General features: G+C 35.0%; 1 protein-coding gene across 2 annotated transcripts in view; it reads right to left on the reverse strand.

Moving 5' to 3' along the window:
• orc1 (origin recognition complex, subunit 1) overlaps positions 1 to 14,651 on the reverse strand; it is a 25,525-nt gene extending 10,874 nt beyond the window's left edge. Inside the window, exons 1-7 of one of the 2 annotated variants that reach the window (XM_062027973.1) lie at positions 14,418 to 14,651; positions 12,876 to 13,003; positions 10,602 to 10,774; positions 8,212 to 8,626; positions 7,205 to 7,418; positions 4,443 to 4,502; positions 3,064 to 3,171 (exon numbers count right to left, since the gene is read on the reverse strand). In XM_062027973.1, coding sequence (XP_061883957.1) covers positions 3,064 to 3,171; positions 4,443 to 4,502; positions 7,205 to 7,418; positions 8,212 to 8,626; positions 10,602 to 10,774; positions 12,876 to 13,003; positions 14,418 to 14,506 — 1,187 coding nt within the window. In that variant the 5' untranslated portion in view covers positions 14,507 to 14,651. Of the gene's footprint in view, positions 1 to 3,063; positions 3,172 to 4,442; positions 4,503 to 7,204; positions 7,419 to 8,211; positions 8,627 to 10,601; positions 10,775 to 12,875; positions 13,004 to 13,797; positions 13,931 to 14,417 lie in introns of those variants that run through there. The other variant, XM_062027974.1, reaches the window with a different exon arrangement.
• Between the last annotated feature and the right edge of the window lie 1,446 nt (positions 14,652 to 16,097).

Below are 16,097 nucleotides of genomic sequence, written 5' to 3' on the forward strand. Positions count from 1 at the left end.
AGCAATCGAATCTCATCGTGAGTTGTTGTAAGATTCACATTCCTAATAATCTGTACACCTGTGTGACCTAGTAATTAATCATGAATAATCACTAGGGATGGGTACCAAATCTGGTACTTTTTTGGCACCAATCGAATCCTGCTGGACCTACTGGGCATCGATTCACATAAAACTAGGGATGTCCGATAATATCGGACTGCCGATATTATGTGCAAAGTGCTGCACATCAATATTAAAAACTATATTCAAATATTATCCTTAGCTCCACCAATGACTGAATAAAAAATAAATAAAAATAAAAATAAATGAAAAAAATTTAAAATAAAATACAAATATATATTTTAAACCAATATAAAAACAATAAAAAATAAATATGATTGAAATCGATTTTAAAGGGTAAAACCAATTAAAACAATGAATCGAAGTGTGACGAGTGACACCATAATAATTAGTGATGATGAACAAAAATGTATTGACATCCGAATCTCGCATTTTTTTATATATATATATATATTTTTTTTTAGGAATCAGTTTGAAACAAATCAAATAATTTATATTTTTTTAAACATAAAAAAAAATTATTCAAGATTTTTTAATACAAAAAAAATCTATTTAAAATAATTAAACTGATATATATATTTTTTTACATTTATTTATGGATTTTTTTAAAGAATCAGTTTGAAACAAATTCAACTGATCCTTTTCAAATATCTATTTATACATATTTTTTATGTAAAAATTATTTATTTCTACATTTTTTTCCCCCCAAGAATCTATAATTTTCAATAGTTTTTTAGGCCACTACTCCCTGCACATAGACGTCAGCAGTCAAGAGGAGGTTTTGTAACCTAACCACTAACTTGTTTCAAAAAGGTTGCGTTATCATTTTTATACTAAATGTGTTACGAAAATCGGTTTTAATTGAGAATTGATTCCGAATAGAATCGCCACCCAGCAATCGAATCTCATCGTGAGTTGTAGTAAGATTCACATCCCTAATAATCTGTACACCTGTGTGACCTAGTAATTAATCATGAATAATCACTAGGGATGGGTACCAAATCTGTTACTTTTTTGGCACCAATCGAATCCTGCTGGACCTACTGGGCATCGATTCACATAAAACTAGGGATGTCCGATAATATCGGACTGCCGATATTATGTGCAAAGTGCTGCACATCAATATTAAAAACTATATTCAAATATTATCCTTAGCTCCACCAATGACTGAATAAAAAATAAATAAAAATAAAAATAAATTTAAAAAATTAAAAATAAAATAAAAATATATATTTTAAACCAATATAAAAACAATAAAAAATAAATATGATTGAAATCGATTTTAAAGGGTAAAACCAATTAAAACAATGAATCGAAGTGTGACGAGTGACACCATAATAATTAGTGATGATGAACAAAAATGTATTGACATCCGAATCTCGCATTTTTATATATATATATATATATATATATATATATATATATTTTTTTAGGAATCAGTTTAAAACAAATCAAATAATTTATATTTTTTTAAACATAAAAAAAAATTATTAAAGATTTTTTAATACAAAAAAAATCTATTTAAAAAAATTAAACTGATATATTTTTTTTTTTACATTTATTTATGGATTTTTTTAAAGAATCAGTTTAAAACAAATTCAACTGATCCTTTTCAAATATCTATTTATACATATTTTTTATGTAAAAATTATTTATTTCTACATTTTTTTTCCCCCAAGAATCTATAATTTTCAATACATTTTTAAAAATAAGTTTTTTAGGCCACTACTCCCTGCACATAGACGTCAGCAGTCAAGAGGAGGTTTTGTAACCTAACCACTAACTTGTTTCAAAAAGGTTGCGTTATCATTTTTATACTAAATAATGTGTTAAGAAAATCGGTTTTAATTGAGAATTGATTCCGAATAGAATCGCCACCCAGCAATCGAATCTCATCGTGAGTTGTTGTAAGATTCACATCCCTAATAATCTGTACACCTGTGTGACCTAGTAATTAATCATAAATAATCACTAGGGATGGGTACCGAATCTGTTACTTTTTTGGCACCGATCGAATCCTGCTGGACCTACTGGGCATCGATTCACATAAAACTAGGGATGTCCGATAATATCGGACTGCCGATGTTATGTGCAAAGTGCTGCACATCAATATTAAAAACTATATTCAAATATTATCCTTAGCTCCACCAATGACTGAATAAAAAATAAATAAAAATAAAAATAAATTAAAAAAATTAAAAATAAAATAAAAATATATATTTTAAACCAATATAAAAACAATAAAAAATAAATATGATTGAAATCGATTTTAAAGGGTAAAACCAATTAAAACAATGAATCGAAGTGTGACGAGTGACACCATAATAATTAGTGATGATGAACAAAAATGTATTGACATCCGAATCTCGCATTTTTATATATATATATATATATATATATTTTTTTAGGAATCAGTTTAAAACAAATCAAATAATTTATATTTTTTTAAACATAAAAAAAAATTATTCAAGATTTTTTAATACAAAAAAAATCTATTTAAAAAAATTAAACTGATATATATATTTTTTTACATTTATTTATGGATTTTTTTAAAGAATCAGTTTGAAACAAATTCAACTGATCCTTTTCAAATATCTATTTATAGATATTTTTTATGTAAGAATGATTTATTTCTACATTTTTTTTTCAAGAATCTATAATTTTCAATACATTTTTAAAAATGCGTTTTTTAGGCCACTACTCCCTGCACATAGACGTCAGCAGTCAAGAGGAGGTTTTGTAACCTAACCACTAACTTGTTTCAAAAAGGTTGCGTTATCATTTTTATACTAAATAATGTGTTACGAAAATCGGTTTTAATTGAGAATTGATTCCGAATAGAATCGCCACCCAGCAATCGAATCTCATCGTGAGTTGTTGTAAGATTCACTTCCCTAATAATCTGTACACCGGTGTGACCTAGTAAGAAAAAAAGGCCTTAGACGACCATGAAAAAGCTCTACTTTAAGACGTAATATGTCACCTGTACATTTTTACACTCACAATTGCTTTTTGATTCGAGTCGCCACGAGTCGAGCAGACTTTCTTTTCGAGCTTCTTTGTGCTGAGCCGAGGGGGAGCATGGGAGAGTTTTCATCGTCCACCTCAGGTCTAAACACAACAGAAAGAAAGCACAGTGAGAATGATGTTTTGTTTAGGATTTAACGTGTGCCTGCTATCTATTACATCTCGGACATTACTGCTTATATCAGGGGTGTCCAAAGTGTGGGGGGAAAGTTAAAAAGTGGAGAAAAAGAGACTCTAATAAAACCAATCTTTTTTCTTTTTTTTTAAAGCAGTCATTGTTCAAAAAATAACAAATAATCAAAAGCAATGTTTAATTCCAATTTGAAGTTTTTTTGGGGGGGGAAAAAGGGACAAGCGCTAGAAAATGGATGGATGGAATATTGCATATTTTCTGTGTTTGCTATATGAAAAACTGATTTTCTCTGACAAACAGGGCATAAAACAAAGACGTAAAAAAACATTAAAAAAATAATAAAACCTTATAATCGATGGATAGATCTGAAGTTAATCTAAATACATAAGTGTTGAAAGTTGTTTTTTTGTTTTTTTAAGTATGACTTATATTCAACACTTTTATGAGTGGGGGCCTTTTTGGATCCCCAATAATTTTAGTGGGACTTTTTTTAAACTGTCGTTGCTCAAAAAATAATAATGAATTAAAATTAATGTTATGAATTGTTGACCTATTTAAGGCTCCAATTACTTCACATCAAATATTCCACTTTTTTGTGGGAAAATAGTGCATATTTTGTGGTTTTTGTGGGAAAATAGTGCATATTTTGTGGTTTTTGTGGGAAAATAGTGCATATTTTGTGGTTTTTGCCATGAAAAACTAAAAAACAACAACTTTATAATGACAAATAGACCTGAAGTTGATCTAGAAAAAAAAATACAAAGCGTTGCATAAAAAAATACAAATAATAATATATGACTGGGGATAGTTTGATTGGTAACACTAAATTGGCCCTAGTGTGTGAATGTGAGTGTGAATGTTGTCTGTCTATCTGTGTTGGCCCTGCGATGAGGTGGCGACTTGTCCAGGGTGTACCCCGCCTTCCGCCCGAATGCAGCTGAGCACCCCCCGCGACCCAGAAAGGGACAAGCGGTAGAAAATGGATGGATGGATGGATGGACTTGGTTGTTTTTTTATGACTAAGACCCTTCCGGGTTCCTGGGACCAAACTTAAGGGGATCCCCAAAGGTAAAAAAAAAAAAAATCGATATAGTGTATTAGTTTTTTTAAAAGAAAAACATCAAAATGATCCCCGCATGTGTGTGGCCTTCAGTGGAAAAGGTTTGGACACTCCTGGATTACATAAACCAGCTGACATCAGAGAAAATATGCATGTACTTACAACACTCCAAGAGCCGGTTCCTTCAAGGTTTTCTGCTCTTTACTGCGGGGAGTAGTACCTCTATTTGGAGAAAATACAAATACATTCTTAAAAAGTACTCACATATTCAAGTGTGAATAAGTAAAGTGAATTATATTCATATAGCGCTTTTCTCTAGTGACTCAAAGCACTTTACATATAGTGACACTCAATATCTAAGTTGCATTTAAACCAGTGTGGGTGGCACTGGGAGCAGGTGGGTAAAGTGTCTTGCCCAAGGACACAACGGCAGTGAATAGAATGGCGGAAGTGGGAATCGAACCTGGAACCCTCAAGTTGCTGGCACGGCCACTCTACCAAGCGAGCTATACCCCCCCAACATTCAACAGCGTTAAGATTCATAGTTAACATGTGTGAGCAAACGAGGTGTGAGCAGTTTCCCTGTCACTTCTGAGTAGGGCTGGGTGATATCAATATATATCACGATTACAGATGTCCGATAATATCGGCTGATAAATGCTTTATTATGTAATATCGGAAATTATCGGTATCGGTTTCAACCTCCTGATTTTCCCGGTAGACTCCCGAATTTCAGTGCCCCTCCCGAAAATCTCCCGGGGCAACCATTCTCCCGATTTCAACCCGGACAACATTATTGGGGGCGTGCCTTAAAGGCACTGCCTTTAGCGTCCTCTACAACCTGTCGTCACGTCCGCTTTTCCTCCATACAAACAGCGTGCCGGCCCAGTCACATTATATATGCGGCTTTAACACACACATAAGAGAATGCCACGCATACTTGGTCAACAGCCATACAGGTCACACTGAGGGAGGCCGTATAAACAACTTTAACACTGTTACAAATATGCGCCACACTGTGAACCCACACCAAACAAGAATGACAAACACATTTCGGGAGAACATCCGCACCGTAACACAACAGAACAAATACCCAGAACCCCTTGCAGCACTAACTCTTCCGGGACGCTACAATATACACCCCCCACTACCTCAACCCCGCCCACCTCAACCTCCTCATGCTCTCTCAGGGAGAGCATGTTCCAAATTCCAAGCTGCTGTTTTGAGGCATGTTAAATAAAAATAATGCACTTTGTGACTTCAATAATAAATATGGCAGTGCCATGTTGGCATTTTTTTCCATAACTTGAGTTGATTTATTTTGGAAAACCTTGTTACATTGTTTAATGCATCCAGCGGGGCATCACAACAAAATTAGGCATAATAATGTGTTAATTCCACGACTGTATATATCGGTATCGGTTGATATCGGAATCGGTAAATAAGGGTTGGACAATATCGGAATATCGGATACGGGCAAAAAAGCCATTATCGGACATCTCTAATGAAAAGTACACTGCAAAAAGTCAGTGTTCTTTAAATTTGGACAGAAAAAAAATACTTGCATATCCTTTAAACCAGTGTTTCTTAACCATAGGTCCCATTGTTGGCCCCTAAAGGGCCGCCAAAAATATTGGTTTCTCAGCTGTGGTTCGTATGGGCCGCTGCGGTACTCAGTTGTAATACACTTTCCCACCACTTGTGGCAGTAATGACAAAATTAAAAAAACAGAAGAAGTTTGGAGCTGAAGTCATAGAGAAGATATATATATTAGTAGGGATGTCCGATAATATCGGACTGCCGATATTATCAGCCGATAAATTAGAGATGTCCGATAATATCGGCCGGCCGATATTATCGGCCGATAAATGCTTTAAAATGTAATATCGGAAATTATCTGTATAGTTTTTTTTATTATCGGTATCGTTTTTATTTTTTTTATTTTTATTTTTTTATTAAATCAACATAAAAAACACAAGATACACTTACAATTAGTGCACCAACCCAAAAAACCTCCCTCCCCCATTCACACTCATTCACACAAAAGGGTTGTTTCCTTCTGTTATTAATATTCTGGTTCCTACATTATATATCAATATATATCAATACAGTCTGCAAGGGATACAGTCCGTAAGCACACATGATTGTGCATGCTGCTGGTCCACTAATAGTACTAACCTTTAACAGTTAATTTTACTAATTTTCATTAATTACTAGTTTCTATGTAACTGATTTTATATTGTTTTACTTTCTTTTTTATTCAAGAAAATGTTTTTAATTTATTCATCTTATTTTATTTTATTAATTTAAAAAAAAAAAGGACCTTATCTTCACCATACCTGGTTGTCCAAATTAGGCATAATAATGTGTTAATTCCACAACTGTATATATCAGTATCGGTATCGGTTGATATCGGTATCGGTAATTAAAGAGTTGGACAATATCGGAATATCGGATATCGGCAAAAAGCCATTATCGGAAATCCCTACGATAAATGCTTTACAATGTAATATCGGAAATTATCGGTATCGGTTTCAAAAAGTAAAATTTATGACTTTTTAAAACGCCGCTGTGTACACGGACGTGGGGAGAAGTACAGAGCGCCAATAATCCTTAAAGGCACTGCCTTTGTGTGCCGACCCAGTCACATAATATCTACGGCTTTTCACACACATAATAATTAATTCCACGACTGTATATATCGGTATCGGTTGATATCGGGATCGGTAATTAAGAGTTGGACAATATCGGAATATCGTCAAAAAAGCCATTATCGGACATCTCTAGTACCATGTCTTCCTTTACTCGTTATTTTCGCAGTTTTAAGCATTTTTATGTGTAAAATACAAAAATGGCAAATAGGTTTTTTTCTCTCAAAACGGTGAAGAAAGAACGACGGTACCAACCCAAACGGTGTGACTCACCGGGTTGGATCTCTGCTTGGAGACGGGAGACTGGACACCTTGCTCGTCACGACCACTGTGGGCTTTAAGGAGACGGCGAGTGGCGTCAAACGGTGGGAAGGACGCGGCATCAATGGAGGGGACGCAGACAGACTCTGAGCCAAGTCCGACTCCAGCGCTTCGTCCAGTATCTGATTCAAGACGTGGTCATTAATCGCAGACGTCTTCTCTGGACCTGCAGAGACAGTGAGAACAATGAAGTGCGTTGGGTCTCTAAAAAAAGGGCGCTATACAAATCCCAGTGTTTCCCATAAACTGCCAAGATACCTGTGGCGATGGGGGCGTGGTCACATTACATCATCGAGTAATTTGCATAATTTACTACAATGATATGATTTTCTCTAAAAAGGCTGAAAAAATGTATACTTACTAATTAATAATAACAGTTTTGTTTTAAACGTCCATCCATCTATCCATTTTACAATATAATTACAACACTTTATGTACATATTTATATACAGATTTGAACAATAAGTTATTCACTGAAATATATTCATTAATTGTGGTTCTTACAAAAAATATATCTTATAAAATATAAAAGCTAAAATGTCTCTTAAAGCTCTGCCCCTTTAATTAGTGCATACTAAATAATTTAACTTTAGCCTACTACTACAACCTTATTATTTACCAGCAACATAAAGTGAAACAGAGGCAGAGGTGTCCTGCCACAGTCAGTAACAAATAAACAGAAAACAGTAGTGGTCAAATACAAATAAGGCAACAAGAGAAGTATCCTACACTTCTCTTTTGTAAAGTCAATCAATCAATCAATGTTTATTTATATAGCCCTAAATCACAAGTGTCTCAAAGATGATTTGCCTGAGAAGCTGGACAGGACAAAAAATAAATAAATAAATAAATAAAAAATATTTTTTTTATTTGTGGCGGACGTAATTCTTTCGTGGCGGGCCGCCACAAATAAATGAATGTGTGGGAAACAATGAATCCAGTACATTAAAGACACTCACTGCTGAGCTCCAGACGCTTGCGTACTCCCGGCGTCCTGTCGTAAGCGTTCCTTCTCTTCGCGCTCAGACATTTTGAAGCGGACAATTTGGTGGCCGAGTGCAAGGACTCCGCCTCCATGCTGCCCAGCTTGCCCGCGCTCACGCACGCTCTCTTCGCTCTTTGCTCCGCAGAGTCCGCACGCCGCAGGACAGCCAAATCGGGCGTGGGCAAAACGCGCTTGGAGGCCTTTCGGGACGCGGGGGTGCCGGCGGGGGATTGGTCCAGGTGGCGTGTGGAACGAGCGGGTGGGCGGGACGGTGATATGAGAGAGGGGTCCACCATCGAAAACCTCTTGCTGTCCCAGGACAACTTGACGTATAAAGTATCTTTATCACCGCAGTCGGGGAATGGAGCTCCTCCATCAAGATGCTTCACCTGTAAGCCAAAAAACAACAACTTTACATTTTAATTTAAAAAAAATGTAACATGCACATTGACTCCAATTATTATGATTTTATCAAAATACACATTCAGGCAAAACTAATTAGCTTTCTGCTTGTCAATGAAAAAAAGATTTTTTAAAAATTCCCCCCACAAAAAGGTATAAACATATTGTAAACAATATTTTATCAGAGGTAGATACTAGAGATGTCCGATAATGGCTTTTTTGCCGATATCCGATATTGTCCAACTCTTTTAATTACCGATTCCGATATCAACCGATACCGATATATACAGTCGTGGAATTAACACATTATTATGCCTAATTTTGTTGTGATGCCCCGCTGGATGCATTAAACAATGTAACAAGGTTTTCCAAAATAAATCAACTCAAGTTATGGAAAAAAATGCCATATTTATTATTGAAGTCACAAAGTGCATTATTTTTTTTAAACATGCCTCAAAACAGCAGCTTGGAATTTGGGACATGCTCTCCCTGAGAGAGCATGAGGAGGGGGGGCGGGGTTGGGGGGTGGGTATATTGCAGCGTCCCGGAAGAGTTAGTGCTGCAAGGGGTTCTGGGTATTTGTTCTGTTGTGTTTATGTTGTGTTACGGTGCGGATGTTCTCCCGAAATGTGTTTGTCATTCTTGTTTGGTGTGGGTTCACAGTGTGGCGCATATTTGTAACAGTGTTGAAGTTGTTTATACGGCCGCCCTCAGTGTGACCTGTATGGCTGTTGACTAAGTATGCCTTAACTAGAGATGTCCGATAATATCGGTCTGCCGATATTATCGGCCGATAAATGCGTTAAAATGTAATATCGGAAATTAACCGTATCGGTTTTTTTATTATCAGTATCGTTTTTTTTGTTTTTTTGTTTTTTTTAATTAAATCCACATAAAAAACACAACATACACTTACAATTAGTGCACCACCCAAAAAACCTCCCTCCCCCATTTACACTCATTCACACTCATTCACACAAAAGGGTTGTTTCTTTCTGTTATCAAAATATATCAATACAGTCTGCAAGGGATACAGTCCGTAAGCACACATGATTGTGCGTGCTGCTGGTCCACTAATAATACTAACCTTTAACAGTTAATTTTACAAATTTTCATTAATTACTAGTTTCTATGTAACTGTTTTTATATTGTTTTAATTTCTTTTTTATTCAAGAAAATGTTTTTAATGTATTTATCTTATTTTATTTGATTCATTTTTTTAAAAAGTACCTTATCTTCACCATACCTGGTTGTCCAAATTAGGCATAATAATGTGTTAATTCCACGACTGTATATATCGGTTGATATCGGTATCGGTTGATATCGGTATCGGTTGATATCGGTATCGGTTGATATCAGTATCGGTAATTAAAGAGTTGGACAATATCGGCATATCGGCAAAAAGCCATTATCGGACATCCCTAGCCTTAACTTCACTTGTGTGTGTGACTGGGCCAGCACGCAAAGGCAGTGCCTTTAAGGTTTATTGGCGCTCTGTACTTCTCCCTACGTCCGTGTACACAGCGGCGTTTAAAAAAGTCATACATTTTACTTTTTGATACCGATACCGATCATTCCCGATATCACATTTTAAAGCATTTATCAGGCCGATAATATCGGCAGTCCGATATTGTCGGACATCTCTACATGTGACCTTTCTTGTCGATGCTCTTGTAGTCCATCCCAGTCTTGTGCAGGTCTACAACCTTGCCACTGAGGACAGCGCTATGGTCTTTCCCATGGTGATGTCGACGTTGGAATGAAATGAGTGTTTGTATGACACATGCCTATTATTAACATAATGAATTGAGATTAGGAGTACTTTCTTAAAGATGCAGGATGTATTTGTTTGTTTTATGCACACAACACTTGCTGCTTTGAAGGGGATCAAATACTTATTCCCCTCAATCAAAGACATCTTTTAACTTTAAACTTCTGATGCATCTTATTTGCTGCTGTTACCTGCACAGGTCTGAGGATGGACTCCGCGTTGATCTCTTCATCGCAACTTTTTCCCAGGTAGTAGAAGATCTCCTGCGGGTGCGGGTCTCTGCCAAGCTGTTGCAGCTTGCTCACCGGCACTTCGGACACGCGGACGAACCACTGGACCGCCGCCTTCATCTGGTGCTCACTCTCTGCACACAGAAACACTCAATTGTTCTCCGAATGCAGAAAAACCCTATTTATTTATCAATCACCCCTTCAGAAAAAAAATATGTTCCCAAAGCCTGGCCTCAAAGAGGTTTGCTATAAAACGATACAATAAATGATATTTAGTAAGGGTGTCCTGATACAACTTTTTCCACTGGAGTATTGGCCGATACCGATATTATCCGATACGATATCATCAAATTTAGAGATGTCCGATATTATCGGCCGATAAATGCTTTAAAATATAATATCAGAAATTATCGGTATCGTTTTTTTAATTATCGGTATCTGGATTTTTATTTTTTTTTTTTAAATTAAATCAACATAGAAAACACAAGATACACTTACTATTAGTACACCAACCCAAAAAACCTCCCTCCCCCATTTACACTCATTCACACAAAAGGGTTGTTTCCTTCTGTTATTAATATTCTGGTTCCTACATTATATATCAATATATATCAATACAGTCTGCAAGGGATACAGTCCGTAAGCACACATGATTGTGCGTGCTGCTGGTCCACTAATAGTACTAACCTTTAACAGTTAATTTTACTCATTTTCATTAATTACTAGTTTCTATGTAACTGTTTTTATATTGTTTTACTTTCTTTTTTATTCAAGAAAATGTTTTTAATTTATTTATCTTATTTTATTTTTTAAAAAGGACCTTATCTTCACCATACCTGGTTGTCCAAATCAGGCATAATAATGTGTTAATTCCACGACTGTATATATCGGTATCGGTTGATATCGGTATCGGTAATTAAAGAGTTGAAGAATATCGGATATCGGCAAAAAGCCATTATCGGACATCCCTTATCAAAATCATACGTTTTTATATTATTTTGCAGTGTGAAATGTCAAAAAAGGTTTAATAAAGTTTAATTAGTCAAACATGGAACAATGACAGGTATAAAAAACACTAACCTGTTTATCATTAGGCATCTGGAATGTACTTCTGCTGTCTTTAAGGTGAAGTAGAGTGGCCTTAGTTTTTTTAGTTGCCGCTACTCGTTAAGTTGACACGATTAAGTTGAACGATGCGGACACGTTTGTTACTGGGCACTTTCTAATATGCTGTTATAATGATATATGACCTGCTCAGTGGCATTGTGGTTAGAGTGTCCGCCCTGAGACTGGAATTCCAGGTTGTGAGTTCAAACCCCGGCCGAGTCGTACCAAAGACTATAAAAATGGGAGCCATTACCTCCCTGCTTGGCACTCAGCATCAAGGGTTGGAATTGGAGTTTAAATCACCAAATGATTCCCGAGCGCGGCCACCGCTGCTGCTCACGGCTCCCCTTCCCAGGTGGTGAACAAGGAAATGGGTCAAATGTAGGGCTGCAACAACTAATCGATTAAATAGATTATAAAAATAGTTGGCGATTCATTTAGTCATCGATTCGTTGGATCTACGCTATGTGCAGTAGCTACTTTTTTTAATTATTTTTTTTTTTATAAACCTTTACTTATAAACTGCAACATTTACAAACAGCTGAGAAACAATAATCAATTGGTGCCAGTATGCTGTTTTTTTTTCAATAAAATACTGGAAAGGATAGAAATGTAGTTTGTCTCTTTTATCCAATTATTAATCGAAGTAATAATCCACAGATTAATCGATTATCAAATTAGTTGTTAGTTGCAGCCCTAGTCAAATGCAGAGGATAATTTCCCCACACCTAGTGTGTGTGCTATCATTGGGACTTTAACTTGACTTCAACTTTAATGATTTGATGTGTGTATATTGACTAATGTGGTGTTGTCGACTGCAATATTGTCCAATGAAGGACACTTACTATGTATGTCTAGCTTGTGTGCTACTGTCTGCTGAGCTGTTGTGTAGCTTGGATGGTTATTTAGAGGGCGGAATAGAGAACCTCCCATTGACTCCATTATAAGCAGACTTTTATTTACCAGTACATAAAAAAATTAATCTTTCTTCTTGTCTCTCTAATAACGATTGTGTACAATAAACACAATTCCAAAAGGCGCAGTTCTCCTTTAAAAACGTTTGGATATAATTTTTTCTGTGAGGTCAATCGCTGGATTTCCGCTTCGTTCTCATGGTTTGTGACTCACCGTCCCCAAAAAGCTTGACAACTTTGGCCACATAGGGGTTGTCTTCGTCTTCTCCCTCAATGAGGATGTACTGACCCAAGGTAATGACGGTGGGCCTGGGTAGACCCTCAACACTGATAACCAAAGAGCTGAAACAAAACAACAAAAAAACACAGACATTGTAAGATATCTAAAGAAAGAGAAAACACTTAAAAAGGAGGCGTTTTGTATTTTAAGTGATACATTTTAGGCGTAAGACGCCAGAGACACTTCAAGTCAAATGACGGCAAACCCAAAATGGTGAAAGAGAATCGATTCTGAATTGAATCGTTACCCTGAATTGTCTACCATGAATTGATTAATGTGGACCCCGACTTAAACAAGTTGAAAAACTTATTGGGGTGTTACCATTTAGTGGTCAATTGTACGGAATATGTACTGTACTGTGCAATCTACTAATAAAAGTCTCAATCAATCAATCAAACCCCAAAGAATCGAATCGAATCATGAGGTGCCCAAAGATTCACAACCATATTATTAACAACATTTTTAAGAAAATAATCTTGAGCCTCATTGCCTTTGTTTTGAAGAATTTGACCATCAATTAGTGCATTTCCCCCGGTTTTATCACAGGAAAATTATACTTTACAAGACCTGTCTGATAATACTGAATTCATGTAAATAAATTAATTGTAAAAAATGTACACGCATATCAAGTCCAATATGAGCATTTTTGTTATCAGGCAATTTTGAGGCTAAAAAAAAATCCTATAGCGATATTTTCCTAGCTTGTTTTCTATGAATTCAGAGAAAAAAATGATACAATTAATTAATTTTTTAAACTGAGACTCACTGACTTTGGCTCATTTTCTGTGAAGAACATATATCAGAATACATATTTAATGACCACACACCATACACCCAACCTCAAAGAACTACTCACCCCCAGATCCTCCACACGACACCTCCGCTGCGGACAGTTTAAACTCCTCCAACCTCCGAGGACAAAGCTACGAACAATGGGAGATCGGGCTTTCTGCTCCGCCGCTCCCAGTCTGTGGAACGCTCTCCCTGACCACCTGAGGGCACCACAGACTGTGGATGCTTTTTAAAAAAGGCTTAAAAACCCTTCTTTATAAAAAAGCCTTTTTTTTTAGATATATGCATACTAGTTCTAGCTATTTGGCTGTTCTAGTTTCTATTTATTGTTTATTATCTTTTTTTTTTTTTTTAATACACTGTAGCACTTTGAGGTTGTTTACTCAATGTAAAGTGCTTTTTAAGAATAAAATCTATTATCATTATTATTATTATGTTAAGTCACACGAGTTATTGATTGTATAAAACAAAAATAAACGGTGAGGAAAGGATATTAAGGTGTTATTGACAATAAGTAAAGTTGAACAAACGAAAAAAAATAGGACATAAGTTCGAATAACATCATCTTTAAAGGTGAAATGCACAATAATGCCATATATAGGCTAGATATCTGGATGAATGTCGTACAAAAGACTTTTGCGTGGTTTATCGTGTTTGCTCGTGTTTTGTGTGAGAAGATCTTACCCATATTCAAAGTTTTTCAGCTTCCTATCGAAGTGCAGAGGTTGTCCTTTCCACTTGTAAACTCGCCTGACTCGCAGTCTAGTCTTCATCCTGGCTCACCGATGAAACTAAAAACAACGTAGATTTAAATCCAAGCAGTTTGGGACGAGACCACCGTGATAACGCGACACGTTTTCTCAAGAGTGTACTTTCTGCGGAAGACATTTCCCGCGAAAAATGTCGTCATTTCCGGTAATGTGATGGCCAGGATGGACGTTTTTCGGCATTATTTTTAAAATTGTGTTTATGTATTTTGAATGTGTTAAATATTCAACTGTCATGTAAAGCTGTGCATTTCGTGGTTTTTAGAGGCACAACTGATGCCTTAAAACATGGGCTTTCGGGTGGCGGAAGTGACGCATGTCGTTTCACAATAAAATCCCAGTGGACCTGATTTAACTTGATTTAATCGTTATTGTATATTGTTACTTTGTTGTACATTATATGGAATATTTCACATCATCAACAGTATACATCCAATAACAAGTTGAACAAGTATACACGATTATTCATGCATTGCCAAAAGTACGTACCGGAAATGGGACAACTGTTACAAAGACCAGAATGCATACAGTTTAATGTTTAATTAACTCAGGGGAAAAGCTACACTTGAGATATATTCTGTAAGAATTTTTTTGATTTGGCAGGTGAGTCAAAAGTCCGACCTGAGGGTCGTTAGTGCAAGTTTTATTTTTTTTACTGGCCAGCGTCACATCGTTTGCTAATAACAAAATAGCAATACAAAGGGGAATAAGAAAAGTATTGCCCTCGAATCGGACAACCAAGAATAAAACATCTATTTTAAAGCAAAATTAAGCGACTATTAAAAAAAAAACATAGCAGTGTTTTATTTGCATTATACTTCTATTTTAGAAAATGGATGTATGGATGGAAATATTTGTTAATTTATAAACAAAAATGTAAATTGAGAAATGTGTAATCATTAGTAATATACCACCTACTATCATATTAAATCTAACTGTCCAAAAAAAAGAGAGACAATCACAAAGAAAAATGTAATGGGCCGCACAGTATAATATATTATTTCCATAATCGGAATAATTTTTAATTCCTTAAGTTTTTTAAAGTACGAAGGGTCTGCACACAGACACACATTCAAGCATACATACATATATATATATATATATATATATATATATATATATATATATATATATATATATATATATATATATATATATATATATATATATATATATATATATATATATATATATATATATATATAGTACTTTATTGATTCCTTCAGGAGAGTATGTATATATATATATATATATATATATATATATATATATATATATATATATATATATATATATATATATATATATATATATATATATATATATATATATTTATTTATTTATTTATTTTTTTCACACACACACACACACACACACACATATATATATCCATCCATCCATCCATCCATTTTCTACCGCTTGTCCCTTTTGGGGTCGTGGGGGATGCTGGAGCCTATCTCAGCTGCATTATATATATACATATATATATATATATATATATATATATATATATATATATATATATATATACACACACATATATAAATATATAAAATGTGTGTATGTATATATATATATATATATATATATATATATA

This window comes from Entelurus aequoreus, linkage group LG19, assembly GCF_033978785.1.
Source record: "Entelurus aequoreus isolate RoL-2023_Sb linkage group LG19, RoL_Eaeq_v1.1, whole genome shotgun sequence".
NCBI classification, from domain to species: domain Eukaryota; kingdom Metazoa; phylum Chordata; class Actinopteri; order Syngnathiformes; family Syngnathidae; genus Entelurus; species Entelurus aequoreus.